Source organism: Eimeria necatrix, genomic scaffold (assembly GCF_000499385.1).
Source record: "Eimeria necatrix Houghton genomic scaffold, Enh_scaff24, whole genome shotgun sequence".
NCBI classification, from domain to species: domain Eukaryota; phylum Apicomplexa; class Conoidasida; order Eucoccidiorida; family Eimeriidae; genus Eimeria; species Eimeria necatrix.
Window position 1 is genome coordinate 33,346 of NW_013655200.1, and position 15,684 is coordinate 49,029.

The following is a 15,684-nucleotide window of genomic DNA, read 5'->3' on the forward strand; positions in this document are numbered from 1 at the left end:
TCTGCCTCACCCTGAAATTTTTTTTTCGCAAACTGAGCTGACACTGTCCTGCGTAGAAAGTTATCCAATGGACGGCAGAATGCAACGCACTGGTGCATCGAACATGCATAGGACCTGCCTGCAACACGTTTTAAGTGTGGACGGTGTACAGTCATCTATCTTCATAATTCTGGACATGCTGCGATTGAAGTATCACTTTAATGCTGGATTAACTCAAGTGTATGCTTGAATCTCGCCTTGATACGAAAACACGGCTTACCAAACTGGCGTGAGCGACGACTGATCGTGGATCGGCAGCCCCAAATATCCGTAACTTTTCGCAGTATTATTGAAATGCGTGTTGACTGTCATTTTTCTTGATTTTCGACATCCTAATGCTCGAATTTGGTCATTCTGTATATGAGGATGGATGAAACGCAGAATGCTTCTGTCGCAAGTGCGAGGGTCAAAACCGATCTGGATCTGCGTGGGGTGCACCCAATAGCAGACTCGCATCAGATGCTTGGCTTTCGGTCAAAAAAACATTATTTGCGATGGTTATATTCATTTGTCGCCGGATTAATCTGCTTTGTGTTAATCCGTCGGAACCTGGCGCCACGTGTGAATGGCTCAGCTTTAGTTATTGCAGTAGCTGACGCTGAACACATTTCTACCAATTCTGGTTCTCTTGTATCTCCTAGTCAAGATTTTGGGGAAAGAGTGGAGCCAGATGACAATTCTAGCCCTGCTGACGACTTTGAGGCGCCGTCACCCCCTGTGCAGCTCATTGAAGGCGTACCTGGTGTCCCTTGGGCTTCCATTTTGCTAGGTGGTGATTCAAGCACGCACACGCCGGATCATGATATCTGGGGCGTGCCATCATTAGAAAAATTTGAAAACGCTCTCCCGCCGCAGCTTCAACGAAGCAAAGATGCAATTGCTGCGTGGACCGCCCAATTCTACGCATCTGATAATGCCAATGAATCTGCTGAGGCTCTCCAACGTATGGTTGCAGAGGCAATTTCCAATGGAACTGAAGACTCCCTAGTAGGAAAAACCATAGGTCTGCGGGGAATATGGCCACTAAACTGGAGCAGTAGTAATAGGCCTCAGCCTCACAAAATCCGCATTGTCAAAGTAGTGGGAGTTGCTGGACGAGCTTTAGTGGTGAATGCCATAGATTGTAAGTCCAGGAATTCCTTTTCGGTGCACATTCCTGTGATTTCTGAAGATTTTATCGGCAGTCATGGCAGTGAGGACGCGTTGCGCGAGGTGAGACGTGCGGCAGATGCTGCTGTGGAGGCACAGTTGCAGGCCTGTGGTGGCGTTTCGGCTGAACAGGCAGCTTCTCAGAAGGGCATCGCTGTCCCACTCTACACTGCTGAGATGCAGTCCCTTGATGAGCTGCATTTGCGAGAAGGGTTTTACATCTTTAACCGCACAGAGTTGGGGGAGAAGGTTGACGGAAGTCTGGCTCAGCTGCGGTCGGAAGCCCCAAACGTCATGACAGAGGCGCGTGATTACATCGCATCCCGCTTACTGCATATAGTGCTTAAGCTTGAGCAATCTGGAGTAGGGCACCTCAAGATTGACTGGAGTTCATTTTTTCTACGTGGAGATGGCTCTTTTCTGTTGGGAAACTTTGGCAGTGCCAGCCCATTTGGAGTTCCGACTGGCAATTTATTCAGCTCCATGTCGGATTATCCAGAGCCTTCGATGATACTCTCTTCAAGAAGATCTGGCGTTACCACTGAAGCTGGTACGAACTTGTGGTCGCTTGGTGTCCTTCTGTTCCAATTATACACAGGTGAGGAACACCCATATGCTGTGGTGGAAGGAAGGACCTGGACAGAACGGAGAATGCAGTTAGCACGAGTTATGCTGGAACAAAAAGTCCGGTCGGACGTTTTGCTCCCAAAACTAGAGGCGTCGAACGTGCCGGATCCGTGGAAAAAGGTGATTCTGCGGCTATTAGAGCCATGCAGAGAGTTTAGAATAAGCGGCACGGATATAGTCAGAGAGTTTCCGGAACTCATATACGCCCATCCCGACCAACCCCGCTGAGACGCATAAATTTGCGCACAAAGCTTCTGTTGTGGCGTGGTGGATCTGCAACGCGTCCATGCCCGAACACCCAGAACCAACTACAGCATTAGGTTCTGGCTTGGGAGGAATCGTAGCAACTGCAGCTAAGCAGAGCGCAGTGGATTTGATATGTGAGCTTACTCTTCTGCAAGTGCTTCGCTTGTGTATTGAAGTGCTAACAAGAAGAGCTGGTGCCTCCCAAAATTGTCTTTTGACAAGCTCTGTCGTATCATGGGAACAGATGCATCGTAATTTTATTAGGACCTGTCCAAATTGAAGGAAAGCAGCACATCGTGAATTTGACAAGAACTCTGCAAATTTTGCTAGCGCTCAGGAGGCTTCCAATAATATCATAGGCTCGCTAGCACAGCTTAACACTTGAGGGGCGCCGACACGAGCGGCACCCGTATTCCGTGGCCGACGGAAAGACCCCTACAGAACGGAAAATGCAGAGGCAGCGTGTGATTTTAGTTCGTGCATGTAGGATCTGTTCGCCGGATTGCCGTACTGCTGCCTTTTCTGCCCGAGGGGAAGCCAAAGTTAATTCTAGCGAGGCAACATACGATGCGCGCTCTCCCTCCAGGCCCCCGAGCTGGAGCTAATAATGTAACCTAGAAGGGGATCACAACCTAGCTAATGCTCTTATTTGCAGTAAAAGCGCACAGCTGCTGGTTGCAGCATGCAGAGAAGACCCACAACCCTTGCAGAGACCGACTATCCATGATAGGGAAGTAATTGGTACTTCCATTCTGGCCATGTATCTCGGTTCGTTTCGGATGAGCTGAGGCTTACTATGTAACAATCTAGCATAGGAAGGTAACCACTTTGGAGGGTGTAGTGGCATTTGCCTGTGGACCAACCTGGGTACATTCACTACAGTATGTCGGGGGATACGCCCATACGCATAGACGCAGCAGCATCAATCCAACTGCTAGATAACATTGTGTTTATTTGAGCTCTGTCATAGTTACACGCTCTATTATCGCTTGTCTGCTGCTTGCAGCAGCGAACGGTCATAGCTCTGCCATGACCCACTACGGATGCATCGGCAGCCGTAACACTGTTCCGCCCCGTAGCTTGGTTTTCAGCTCGTACAAAAATCCTATTTCAGTTTATTGGACTGTACTTTTTTTTGTCAACGATGAAAGGGGAGCTGGATCTCGTTGCAACGGAAATGGAATTGCAGACAGAACCGCTGCTCCTAGACAGTGGTCTAGAAACAGAGAATCGACCAGCTCCTCGTTTGCGGCCCAAACGGCTTCTCCGCTCTGCTCAGGTTTTTGTTATAGCCGCTTTGCTTTTCGTTTCTGTGTTTCGAAGCGGTGTTGTGCGTGATCTATATAGTTCGTTCTTGAGTGCAGCCGGCGTAGCTGAAAACAAAGGTCTTTCTAGCCTTTCTGTGCTGCACACGCCATCTGGTGTACGGAAGGAAATCCTACCCCAGCATGATAATGGCGCCAATTCGGCCTCAGAGTCTTTAGAGTCAGAAGGAACTCAGCCTGCGCTGCCGCCTGTTGAGGTGCCTTCAAAAGACAAACTTGCTGACTGTAGTAATGCCTCCATTTCAGAGGTTCCATCAGCGGGGCGTTTGCTGAAGTACGACGCCTGGGGCCTACCACCACTTGAGCAATTTGAGAATACGCTCCCCCCAAAGCTAAGAGAAGGCAAAGAGGCGATTGCTGCTTGGGCTGCTCAGTTCTACGCCTCCAGCCCTATCTCTTACTATGCGAAGATTTATCAACGCATTCTCGCTCGAGCAATTTCTAACGGAACCGTGAACTCCTTGACAGATATGACGATTGAACTGCGGGATACAGTGCCATTAAACTGCAAAGGTTGTACTGAGGCACTACCCCAGTCGGTGCGCGTTATAAGAGTGGCGGGAGTTCATGGGGCGAGTTTAGTGATGCACGTCGAAGATGTCATGAGCAAAAGGGTTTATTCTCTGCACGTTCCTGTGACTGCGAAAGAACTGGTCAAGGAATTTGGAGACGAGGGATTTCTGCAAAACATGGAGGAGGCGGTTGCTTTAGAGAAGCTTTCGTCGATGCAGGCTTGTGGGAACATTTCAGCTGAACATGCAGCATCACACAAGGGCATTGTAGTCCCGTTATGCTCAGGCCGTATTGACGGTCTTAAGAATTTGTTTTCAGGAAAGTGGGCGTACATCTACAATGATGTGAAGCTGACAGAAAAGATTCATGGGAGCCTTCTGCATCTACGGACAGCGGATGTCGATGTAATGGCACAAGCACGCGATTACATTGCATTCCGTCTGTTACATATAATACTAAGACTGGAGCAGTCGGGCGTTGGCCACATCGGCGTTGAGTGGGGTTCCTTCTTCTTGCAAGAAGATGGCTCGTTCTTATTAGGCAACTTTGACAGCGCCAGTCCTTTTGGAAAACCAGTGGCCACATTTTCCAGTTCCTTGGCAGATTATCCTGAGCCGAAGTTGGTGTTGCAGTCCAACACCATAGGCCTTGCTCCTGAGGCTCAGTCGAATTTATGGTCCTTAGGTGTCCTCCTTTTCGAGTTGTACACAGGGGAGACGGAACCATATGGCAGAGTAGAAGGGAGCACATTTGGAGAGAGAGCATGGCATCTTTCCAAAAACTTGCTGAGCGAAGGGACGCGCTCTAGACTGCTTATTCCTAAACTTGAAGCTCACAAGGTGCCATTTCGGTGGAAAATGCTTATTTTGCAGCTGTTGGAGCCAAATAACTCAGAAAGGACCACGGCTTTAGAGATTATCAGGAACTTTCCAGACCTCGTATACATGATCTTCGATTGAGTGCACTTTTCGCCTCAACCCTTTTTGAAGTTTTACAGCTCATTCTTATCTTAAAGCGCGTTTGATTAGAAAGGAAATCGGCGGTTCTACGCTGCCATGCCTCTGTTCAAAATAACTGAGGGTCTTTTGAGGCATTAGCCCTGCCATCTAGGGAGCAGTTAAGGTAAATCGAAACATCCAAGTTGCCGCGGGAACACACCTCGTGCTGAACGGCTGTGGTGTGCCTCCTTGTGTGCTTTTGCCCATTTCAATGCTGGCACAGCAGGTCCAGGTATTACGATTCTTGAGAGCTTGCACACTTTCCGTAACGACGGCAATCGCCTTGAGGAAAAGTGGATAGAGACGTTTCGCTGCTGGACGGTTGCACTATCTTCGACTTTGTTGCTTCTTTGTGAATTGGCATGCGGTTAACAGCGTGTTATGCGAGGGGACGCAAACACACTGCAGCCTCAAGATTTGCCTAATATTCACGCGGATCTCCGCACCTGCAACAATAAAATATTGCACGACTTATTTTCGTCTCTCGAAAGACGGCTGGAAGCAAGAAAGTGTTCTTATTTCTTGTGAGGAAAAGGGAAGACGTTCAGCACATAAAGCCCCTGTATTGTGATATCTAGCTCTTCCGATGTTCAGAAGCCCATCGTTCAGCCTGCGCTCCAGAACATGCTTGGACAGCCCAAAATCAGGAAATCAGGTGTAAGCTCAATATCACCGAACTCCATAGGAAATCAACTGGTATATTGCGGCCTGCGGAAGAGTACTTTTACGGGCAGCGGAGGGCATTTGAAAGTGTTGCCAATCACATTTCTGAGCGTAGTACCTTGTTTCTGCGATTGGAGACACCACACATTGGGGGGTACTGCCTGACAAGGTTCAGAAACTTGGAAGATATAACAAAAATGAAGTACAATTTTACGATGGGAAGTTTGGAAAAAGCGTAAGGGACCGAGGTCTCATGTGACAAATGGCTTGTTCAAAGCCAAAGCTTTGGGAGTCCCCCTTTTAAACAGAACATCGCATGAGTTTTCCCTAGTGTAATTGTTACAGACCATTGAGCCATTGATGCAGAATCCTGGGTGCGACAAACACAGACAGTTGCTTCAGCTATTAGAAAGACTTCGACCCCTTTCCTGGTCCTTCAGAACGCTTGCGCACACCAAGTGCACCAGAAACATCGAATAGAACACTGTAGGGGTTGATTTCCCTGTGTACCCTTCCACGTCATTAAAGTATGCAGAAGGATGTCCTTGGCGCCCGAAGGTGGAGAAATAGACACTTCCACGACGAAAAGAAGATCCCGCAGAACTGATAAAAGCACTTTGCTGCGTCAGACACTGGGATGGTGTGTGTATGTTGTACTTCTGTTGTTTTTGGAGAAGAATGCCGCAATGAAAGATATCGTACGATAGTGGCACGTAAAAAAGGGGGCCTCTTGTGACCGTCAAATTCTATGACATAACAAACAATCGTGTGGAGCGCCTAAGGAGAAAAATGAAGTTACAATAACTACTTCGAACTTCAGGTTCTTTAGAGTTACACTTGTAGATGGGTTGCATAGACCTAACTTGCTCGGAAAGCATCGATTGGACACACTTTGTGCCAATGCAAACGAATCAGCCGCATGCTTTTGCTTTGTCCCTAGCGCTAATCACCTCTAGACAGCGACCAAGTCAGCACAAATGGTTTGCTGGTGAGAGGCCGGCCAAGTCAATAACTACTTCGAACTTCAGGTTCTTTAGAGTTACACTTGTAGATGGGTTGCATAGACCTAACTTGCTCGGAAAGCATCGATTGGACACACTTTGTGCCAATGCAAACGAATCAGCCGCATGCTTTTGCTTTGTCCCTAGCTCTAATCACCTCTAGACAGCGACCAAGTCAGCACAAATGGTTTGCTGGTGAGAGGCCAGCCAAGTCATAGGTACAATATTTTGACGAGATATCCACCAACGCTCCATCAATAATTTATCGCAGCGATTTGAGACAAGTCAAGGGAAGCTGTTTGCCGAGAAGTGCTAGAGTTACTACAATGGATTATGCCAAGTGTTTGTCAGCGAGTGGAATGAACTTCACATGCATTGAGGGGTAACAATGCTGCAGAGAGAGGCAGCATGGAGCTACAACATGAGCGGCGTCAGCACACTATGTGGGGTGACTACAGCACATAGGCGACAAACAGCTCAAGCGTAGACAAGCTTCCAACATAGAGAAAGCATTTCCCCCCAAAGGCGTGGCAATAGAGAGTGAGTTGGAACAGCAATTTGTGGAGGCCGTATTTATGAGTACAGGCTGCGCAGGAGCAGTCTGCACTGTCTGGTACAAGATGACTAGCATTCTCAGGGATCACGTTTCCACACTCATAAAAGTTCATGGAAACTGGCTCAGACATGCACACAAGCTCGCAATATACACTTCTTTAACAAATGGATGTAAGCTTGGCGCTTGCGTCTGCCATCAATATTTCCTCCCGTTAACACGAATCAGCGTCAGAAAGGCAGTGCCACCGCAAAGCATGGCACAGAACAGCACGCTTGAGGAAGACAAGTTTCAAAAGTCAAAGAACAACCAATTTCATCGAATAGGAACACTACAGCTGCTATTCGCCCCCCGCATTTTAAAGGAGTCGCAAGACGCCTCGAACTAGCTAGGCTCAACTGGTGCAGCACCGCCGCAAGATACAATATACTCAAAGCACACTTCCACCAATATTTCATTGAATTCAATGTTCACAAAATGGAATTGTCCCACTAAAATCGCCTTTCCTGCAAAATGGCCCTCCTGTTCAATGACGGGCCTGAGGCCCCATAACGCTACCCAGCCCGTCCCCTCTTCATTTCCCTATTTTGTTTTTCTTTGTTAGGCATATAAGGTGATGGCCTTTTTTTAAACAGTTTCATTGAGTTGGCTAGTACCCTGATGCAGCTGCAGCATTTCTATCAGTGCCAGCGGTCAATTGGGAGTCGGTAACGAGCACTGCATCGAGATAGGGCTCCAAAGCCAGTCCTTCCCCCCATTCCTTCCTTTCTGTTTTTATCTAACTCGCCTGAATTTTCCCCTTTTCTTGCTTTATTGCTTCCTCTTTCCCCGTGCTATCTGGCTCGTTTTTCGCTGAAAGGGCGCTATTTCCGACTTGCACTGTCTACAAGCGATTACGTATCTGCTGTCATTTTCTCATTAGACTGACTTAGCACTAAAAGTCCTTTCTAGAAATTAAAATTTAAGGCGCGCGCACAGCTCTGTGTGTATAACTCTTGTCTCCCTCCACCAACACCTGGGCTCACAGTACTCGCAACCTTTCTCGAGGATGGGCAACAAGTGCATTCGCAAGAAGCCTGAACCCGTTGTTCAGAAAGTTGAGAATGACAGCGAAGGAGACTCTGCCTCTGTCTCCGAAATCTCCGAGGGGGAAAAAGAGGAGGCACAGAGGAGGCAAAGAGAGGTCAGTGAGAATCGCACCACATATATTGCGCTCTTTGTTAGCTTGGGAACCTAGGAAGAAACGCCAGACCTTGAATATAATGCTTAGTGAGTTTACTTTTTATCATTCTATATTAAATTTTGGAATCATGCTAACTTTATGCTGTCGTATGTGTCGTCGCTCTCCTCTGCTTGTTTTCATGTTTACCTGCGTACCAGAAGATGTTTCTCTGCCAGGTTCTGTGAAAATTTAGCACTCATTCTCTGTAGATATTCATCATCCTTCCTGAGGCGCTTTTGAAAAATAGTGGCAAAAGTCTGCCCCACACTAATGGGAATATTAAGGGAGAGCCGCAGTTGCACAGAGATGAGCGTTCCACCCCATAATCAGAGACAACTGCATTTGGAGGAAGCGTGTTAAGGGAGGCTGCCAACGCATTTGAGTCTTTCTGCGCCTATGCGTTTACAGCGTCTACAGAAAATGGCGACTGCTCGACATGACGCACTTCGTACTCTGAAAACATCCAAGGCCCTCAACAGGGCTGAGACTACCAGAATGAAAAAAATAAAGGAAGCACGGGAGCAGCTGGGTCAGTTTGCTTCATGATACAAAAAGCCATCCGATGCAAGGGAGCAGAGAGAAGCACAAATAGACAGCCAGATATGAGTTAAATTGAGACGAGCAAGCGGACAGAAACATAGAAGACAGTTAAGAGTAAAGAACTGAGACACAGCAGACATGTATAGGCAGCAACACTTGAAAGTTGCCAAGTAGTAGATTTGAACGCATGCAGGGAAAAGTACGCTAATGGATACACTAAGAGGGGACGTAAAGGGAAGATCACTGAATGCTAGCCCACATGAAGGCACAGCATTTGGAGTGGATTGTGTGCCAATAGGTATCAAGAGCTTTGATGAAAGCGACGACAGCTCTGAGTCCGACGCCTAGAAACAAGCAAGCACGAAGGAACCGGATTTCTTTCGTTGCATTGGGCTTCTTAAGAGCCATTTCGCTTAACAGCGGCTTCAAGCTCCTGTCAAATCTACACAAGAACTGGCCCTAACTGACACTCATCAAATACCACGTAGCTATATGTGCAGAAGTCTACTTCCAACTTTCTTGCGTTGAGCGCTCGCTACACGTAACGCGTCCCCGGCAGCATAGCCCGGAACTTCAGCAGCGCACAATCGTAAATCCCGCGGTACATCAAGAAACACCATACCAATGCGGATAAAGGCCCTTCTGGGAAAACGCCGAGCAGCTTCGCTATCACCAGCCCACGTTGTTTCTAAAAGAGGCCCCTTTGCGACACAGTTGAGAAGATTCATGTTTGCTCTCAACACAACCGCGAGACAAGCACAGCGCTCTCCCTTTGCCCGGCACGCGGAACATGGAAGCTCGAAGAGTAGTTTTGCAATAAAACCCGAGGAACAAAAGCACAATCTGAGAACACTCTAGGTAAAGATGACTGGAGGCACATGAAGATGGTTAGATCTTATATCCGACAAATGTTACAACCGATAAAACCATCACAATGTGCAAAGCAAAGAGTGGCGAAGTGGAGCATTCTCGTATAGAAAAGACAAGCATCCCCCGCCTCAACGCAACTGCGGGTGAAATTATGTTTGGCTGCACCTTGCTTCCTTTGCACGTCGGTATAATTAAATGTCAATTTGGCTCGCCGCCGAAAAAACGACGGAGTCAAGCACAAACCGCTGCCACGAATGCCTCCTGCTCGAAGCACTCACGGCAGAAGCAACATATATAGGAGCGTCCAAAACTTCGCATGACATACAAACTGTCCTCTTAATGACCCCTCCAAAGCGATCAGCTTCTTCAATACGAGAAGCAGACGACTCCCTTTCGACGAGGCCTGCGTCTTCTCTGCTGGCTACGTACTCGCTGAAGTGCTCCGCTATGCTGCTTGTGAACTTGTCGTCAGTGGAAGTTCTGCTGCTGCGCTGCTCTCCAGGGCATCCTTTACTTTTGCGGCAGCTCGAGTGGTTGACGTTGCTGGTGGTAGCTCTACTACAGCACTTGCCCCGACATCTGCTACGCCGCATGGCTTTTTCCGGGTTTCTTCGATGGCCAGCATTCATACAATCATCTTCTGTAGCGCGGAGACCGCAGCAATTGCTGCAACAAAGCAGCAGCTTCGTTACCCTAACGCTCAACAATTCGAAACGCATGGCTTGAGCCAGCACAGCGAAAGGGCTGATGTAATCAAACACTCGACTGAGTTTAGAAAAAGCAAGGTGCCTTCGTTCTGTTGCAGATGGTTCACGTGCTTCAACAGCTGTTCCTTCTGGCACATCTCGTGTTTGCGCACTGGGAGCAAAGAGCTCAAGCCGCCGCAACTGCGGCAGCAGACGACAGAGCGATCTTAAACTTCTCTGCAGCTGCATCGGAGGCACGTAAAGCGGTTGCTTTACCCACTCGTCGCGCTTCGTGTTGTTGCTGCTCGTTATACTGTTGGTACTGCTTCTGCTGGTGCTGGAGCTTGTGCTTCTTGAGCGTGTATTCCCATAAACGCGGTTGCAGCGGCTATTCCTGGTGGGGATGGGACCCTGCACTCCCGATGTTCCCATAGCTCTACTGGCAGCGAACGCTGCCAAGCTGTCGTTCCGCAGAGGCCTATCTTTGCCAGAGGCAGACTGTTGTAGCTCAAAGATCCGGCGCTGCTGCTCTGGAGACATACAAGCTCGGAGGTCTGCATTGCTGTAACCCGTGATACGCAACAGAAACAAACAGGGCAGCAAATCATTCTGTTGCAAATGCTGCAGCATTTCTGCCAGAAGTGTGAAACTCATAGGGTCTTCCAATGCACTAGCCGTAATCTCCAGTCCACCCACTCTCGTCTGCAACACAATTGAACATAAAAGCAACAAAACCGTGGTGTATGAAGGCACATAGAGAAAAGATGGGAAATCAAGCGACTAAAGGGCGGCAGCAGTAGGAAAGCAAGAAAAAATCACAAGAATCCATTACCACAGGCGTCTCTAAGGAAGAAACTGTTGCGCACAAAATCAATACCATCAACTTACGTGAACTCGTGGGTCCCCCATATAGTTAATCAGCGACATCAGATCACTGAGAGGCACACATGCGAAGGGGAAGAGCTGCAAAAACTGCTTTAGCTCATGCCCATCTTCGACAAATATTTTGCTGTTGTTGCTGCCGCTGCTCTGCTGTAGGAGGGCTATCGTCGGCATCGAAAAATGAGGGCACTCGAGCAGCGCTCGGCCTATTCGACCACGAATAGCTTCTGCTGCTTCTGCGTCGTTCTCTTGGTCATCAGCAACAGCATCGACAGCAACGTAGGCTTGTTCCACAGAAGCTTCGGGTGCAAAACGCCGAGGCGTCCAGCGCTGCTGCAAATTGAGCAGCGGCAGGCCTGGATCCCCGCTACCGCTGTCCTTCCACCAGCTTGAGCTACAGGTACTACGGTCTTGTTCCCTTGAAGCGCAGCAATCCATAAACTCCTCGAGAGAGCACTCTAGAAGAGATGAACAGCTGCAGCTGTTGTTTCTACTGCTGTCACTGCATGCGACCCCAAGTTGCAGTCCGTTTCTGTGGGCGCCAAGAGGTTCGCGTTTGCTATCGGTGGCAACTTCACAGCACCTTGTGGTTCTGTTCATATTACACTGCTCGCTGCTACTGTTGCAACAACTGCTACGCGCGCTGGTGGCCGCGTCTTCGGTAACCTTGAATATCCGCCACTCCCGGGTACTCATGCAGCTGCTCCTGTCTTCCAGTCCCGCTGCGCTGTGGACTTGTTCTCTCGTCTGATGCTCGTAATCCTGCACATCCATAGCGCTTTGTGGGGGTTCGGACGCATGCATTACTTGCTTGCGCACGGCCTTCTGTGGAACCACTCCTTCCTCCTTGTCTTCATCTGCCGCTGGTGTCTCCAAATCCGCTGGCGCTGATGTCACGGCTCCTGCTGGTACTACTGGTAATGCTACTTTGGATGGAGGTGCCGCTTTCGTTTTTAATTGCCGCGATGGTGGTCTTCTTGCTTGTGCTACTTCCGAAGCTGCTGCGGAAAAATCCTCTGAACGGTACACAACTTGGCTGCGAGAATCATTTGCCTCGTGCCGTTGATGCAGCTGCTGCTCAGCGATAGCCTCGCACGCGGCAGCTTCCGCTGCCGCAGCGGCAACAATGGCATCGACACTGTCATCTGGTGTTGCGCTGGTTGTTGCAGCTATCACCGCTGCAGGAGGAGGTTGTAGTGGCACCATTGTACCCTGACATTCAATGGAATCTCCGGAACCGATTTCGGAAGAAAGTGAGAGACCTTCGTACCGGGAGTCAGCGAGAAAAGCAGCAATGGCAGCATTTCCTCTTCGACTGTGTGCTGCCTCATCCTCATTGGAAATAATTTCGGGCGCACCACCCTCGCTACCTTCTCGTTCATAGTCAGACGAAAAATAGCGCAGTAATGAGCTCCGACCCTTTGATTTGTTCCTGTGGCTTTTTCTGCTGTCTTTGCTGCTGCTCGACTGCGATGAGGTGCGTCGCCTCAGGGCCTTGCTTCTACCAAAGCTACTACTGTTGCTACTCATCTCACTGTCATAGGACTCAACAGACTGCCTCCAAAGAAGCGTGCTTTCCAGTGCAGCTGTTTTGGCGGCAATAGTATCTTCGAAAGCCTTTGCAGCATCCACAATCTTCCGCGTTGCTGCTCCTGTGACTTCTTCCAGTGCTGCACGTGCTGCAGCAGCTGTTGCTGAAATGGAATCAGCGGTAGATGCCGCTGCCGCCGAGAGAGCAGACAAAGCTGAGCTTACAGCAGAAGCTGCAGCCTCGTGACAGCGCTGGGCTGCCGCAGCAATCGAGCCGCTTGAAGTCTCTAGAGCGTAGCGAGCTGTCGACGTCGCTACCTGGCCTGCAGCCTCAGCGGCAGCAGCAGCTGCAGTTGCAGCTGTCTCCAGTGCAACAGCTACACGCAGCCCCTGGGAAACAAGAAACTCCTCCAGCTGTGTCGGGGTGTGGTACTCAGACTCTACGTTCGCTGCTTCGGCAACTGCTGCGGCCCCAAGTGCTGCCTCTGCTGCTGCCGTTGCTGCCTCTTCTGCTGCTTTCGCAGCATTAGACGCAGCCTCCTCCCCAGCACTTCTGCGGCGGGAATAAACTGCCTGCCCATGCAATTCGGTTGCTTCACCTTTTGCGGCGTCAGCAACTGTCTCCTGTTCGTGAGTCGTCATTGCAGCAACGGCGATGTGGGCTGCAGCCGCAGCTTCAGCTGCTGATGCAGCAGCTGCCTTAGCTGCTGCAGCCTGCGCCGCAGTTTTTTCCACTGCTGCTGCTGCTGTTCGTGTTGCACAGGCTGGCGCAACACCTGTTTTCAAGCGCTGCTCGGAAGCAGGTGCAATGGAACTGGCAGGTACCGCCTCCGCTCCTTTCGCATTGTCCCTCATTGACACAGAAATCAAAAAAGGCATTGAAAACGCCGCTTCCTTTGCATAATATTGCTGCTGCCACTACAACAGCTTTTCAAGGAGTGGCTTAGGCTTCTGCTTCTGCAGTGATTTGCGATGGCGCGGATGCAGCTGCTGCTTCCGTGTATAATAGTTCAGTTTATGGCGATGCCCCCTGGCCACGTGTAAATTTTTCTGTGGAAGTGCACCTCCTGCGTCTGATGCATGAAGACCTCGACGGGGCCCACTGGTCTCTCCATTGGCTACGGGAAAGTTCAAGGGCATCTATACCAGATTCAGCTGCTGCTTCCGCTCCATCAGTGCTTAGGACAAAATTACCATAGAAACCACAGGCCAGCTAACGATGCTAACCATAAGCCTGAACCACTTCCACAATGAACAGGGGCTCCTGACGATTACTGAGCTGAGGAAAAGTTAAGCGATAAGCTCCGGCTTGCCCCAGAAGAAATGAGGGAAGTTTCAACCTTAAAACAGGCAGCTATGCGTGGGCTTGAAGAAGGATACAAAAGCGCCGGTGCCTTCTACTCGAGCCACTGCAGCCCGAACTGTAGTGGGACAAAGCAGCCGTTTGCGAGAGCTTCAGTAGAATTCCGCGAGAAGTACCTCAATTAAACTACATCCTATTACTTAGCATATAAGGAGACCTAAATTGCAACGAGGCGGGAATCAGGCATTGGAATTATGAAGGGTTGCCGAGCAGGGGATCTAGTGTGACGCGGTCACCATAAACGATCGCATTGTTTGTACACCGTCGTAGCTGACACACAAACAGCAGATAATTTTCCAGTTTCTCATCTGTAAAGAGTATACACTAACTTATGGGAAGTAGGCGGCAATTCCCCTCACGACGGCGCAAGCAGTTGCGTTGGCTGGTCCTGTAGAGCTGTCCTGCTGCGGCCTTTCGCCAGAGTCGTCGCGCCGCATCATTGCAGCTTTGCTTTCTTCTGCATTCAGCGTAGTGAAACAGGCTCAAGAGTCGGCAAGTGAACCACTGTTTGCAGCGTAAGTGATGGATACTATTAACACGGGAGAACAAGGAGGATGGGGTGCGCCATGTGTGTATGGTTAACAGCTGTATTTGCAACAGCGTCAAGGCCCCCAACCTGTAAGGCCAGGGTGGTATGCATGTAGCAGCAGTGTAAAGACCTTCTCTGGGAGAGAGGTGGTCAAGTGGTATCACGTCGGCAATAATGCCCAGCTGCCAACTAGCTTAAGAGGAAACATTGGCCTGTGGTGCCGCAGCCACGTTAATATGAAGGTGCGATTGCTCCGTGGCAACTCACGGAGCAATCGCACCTTCATATTAACGTGGCTGCGGCAGAAGCATGCTTTCGGATGTTTCAGCAGCATTTCGTTCCCAGCTGTGGAACCAACGTAACTAAATCACCCTGCGGTAGCTACACAACCTCGCGGTACAACCCCCAAAGACTGCTCTAGATAAGACATTTCATAGAAAACAAACCGCGTTCTAAACGTCGCACCCGCCGTGGTCTGCTTGATTTATCTACTATCGAGCAGTTGTTCCCCTGCCGTTTTCTCAAGGTGAACTTGGAAATTTTGGCGAAATGCTCGCTGTTCGCTGCAGAGCTTGCCGATTAATGAATATGCAAGACAGTTATCTGCATACATTTTGGCGACGGATCCGCTGAAGCTCGCTCTTAGCTACGCTCTATGCCAAGTCACCTCGCAGCATCGCCCAGGCCACGAACCCTAATGAACCGTACACATTGAGGCTAACACCTAGCTTTGCTTGCTAGCTCGCTCACGTATGTTCAAACAGAGTATTTCCCTTGAACTGCTTCCTAATTTACATCTTACGTAGCATCGAAGTCCCTCCTTTCACTGTTTCAAGTAAACAGCCCTGCAAAAACTACGCGTCGCAGTGCCGATAGCGTCGACTGGTTGAATCCTACGTAGCAAGATCATGCGACAAAAACCATTGTTTTACTGCAAATACTTGCAAC

General features: G+C 49.4%; 4 protein-coding genes across 4 annotated transcripts; 3 read left to right on the forward strand and 1 right to left on the reverse strand.

Moving 5' to 3' along the window:
- Window positions 1–405: 405 nt before the first annotated feature.
- On the forward strand, window positions 406–2,043 carry ENH_00034120 (hypothetical protein, conserved; the record flags this gene model as incomplete). The annotated part of the gene is made up of 1 exon (XM_013584955.1): window positions 406–2,043. One exon carries the CDS (start codon window positions 406–408, stop codon window positions 2,041–2,043), a length of 1,638 nt encoding a protein of 545 aa, XP_013440409.1.
- Window positions 2,044–3,205: 1,162 nt separating this feature from the next.
- ENH_00034130 (hypothetical protein, conserved) lies at window positions 3,206–4,858 on the forward strand (the record flags this gene model as incomplete). Its single annotated transcript, XM_013584956.1, has 1 exon — window positions 3,206–4,858. The coding sequence occupies one exon, from the start codon at window positions 3,206–3,208 to the stop codon at window positions 4,856–4,858; it is 1,653 nt and encodes a 550-aa protein (XP_013440410.1).
- A 3,304-nt stretch (window positions 4,859–8,162) lies between these two features.
- ENH_00034140 (hypothetical protein, conserved) lies at window positions 8,163–9,224 on the forward strand (the record flags this gene model as incomplete). The annotated part of the gene is made up of 3 exons (XM_013584957.1): window positions 8,163–8,297; window positions 8,745–8,865; window positions 9,175–9,224. 3 exons carry the CDS (start codon window positions 8,163–8,165, stop codon window positions 9,222–9,224), a joined length of 306 nt encoding a protein of 101 aa, XP_013440411.1.
- A 713-nt stretch (window positions 9,225–9,937) lies between these two features.
- ENH_00034150 (hypothetical protein, conserved) lies at window positions 9,938–13,699 on the reverse strand (the record flags this gene model as incomplete). Its single annotated transcript, XM_013584958.1, has 2 exons — window positions 9,938–11,134; window positions 11,321–13,699. 2 exons carry the CDS (start codon window positions 13,697–13,699, stop codon window positions 9,938–9,940), a joined length of 3,576 nt encoding a protein of 1,191 aa, XP_013440412.1.
- Between the last annotated feature and the right edge of the window lie 1,985 nt (window positions 13,700–15,684).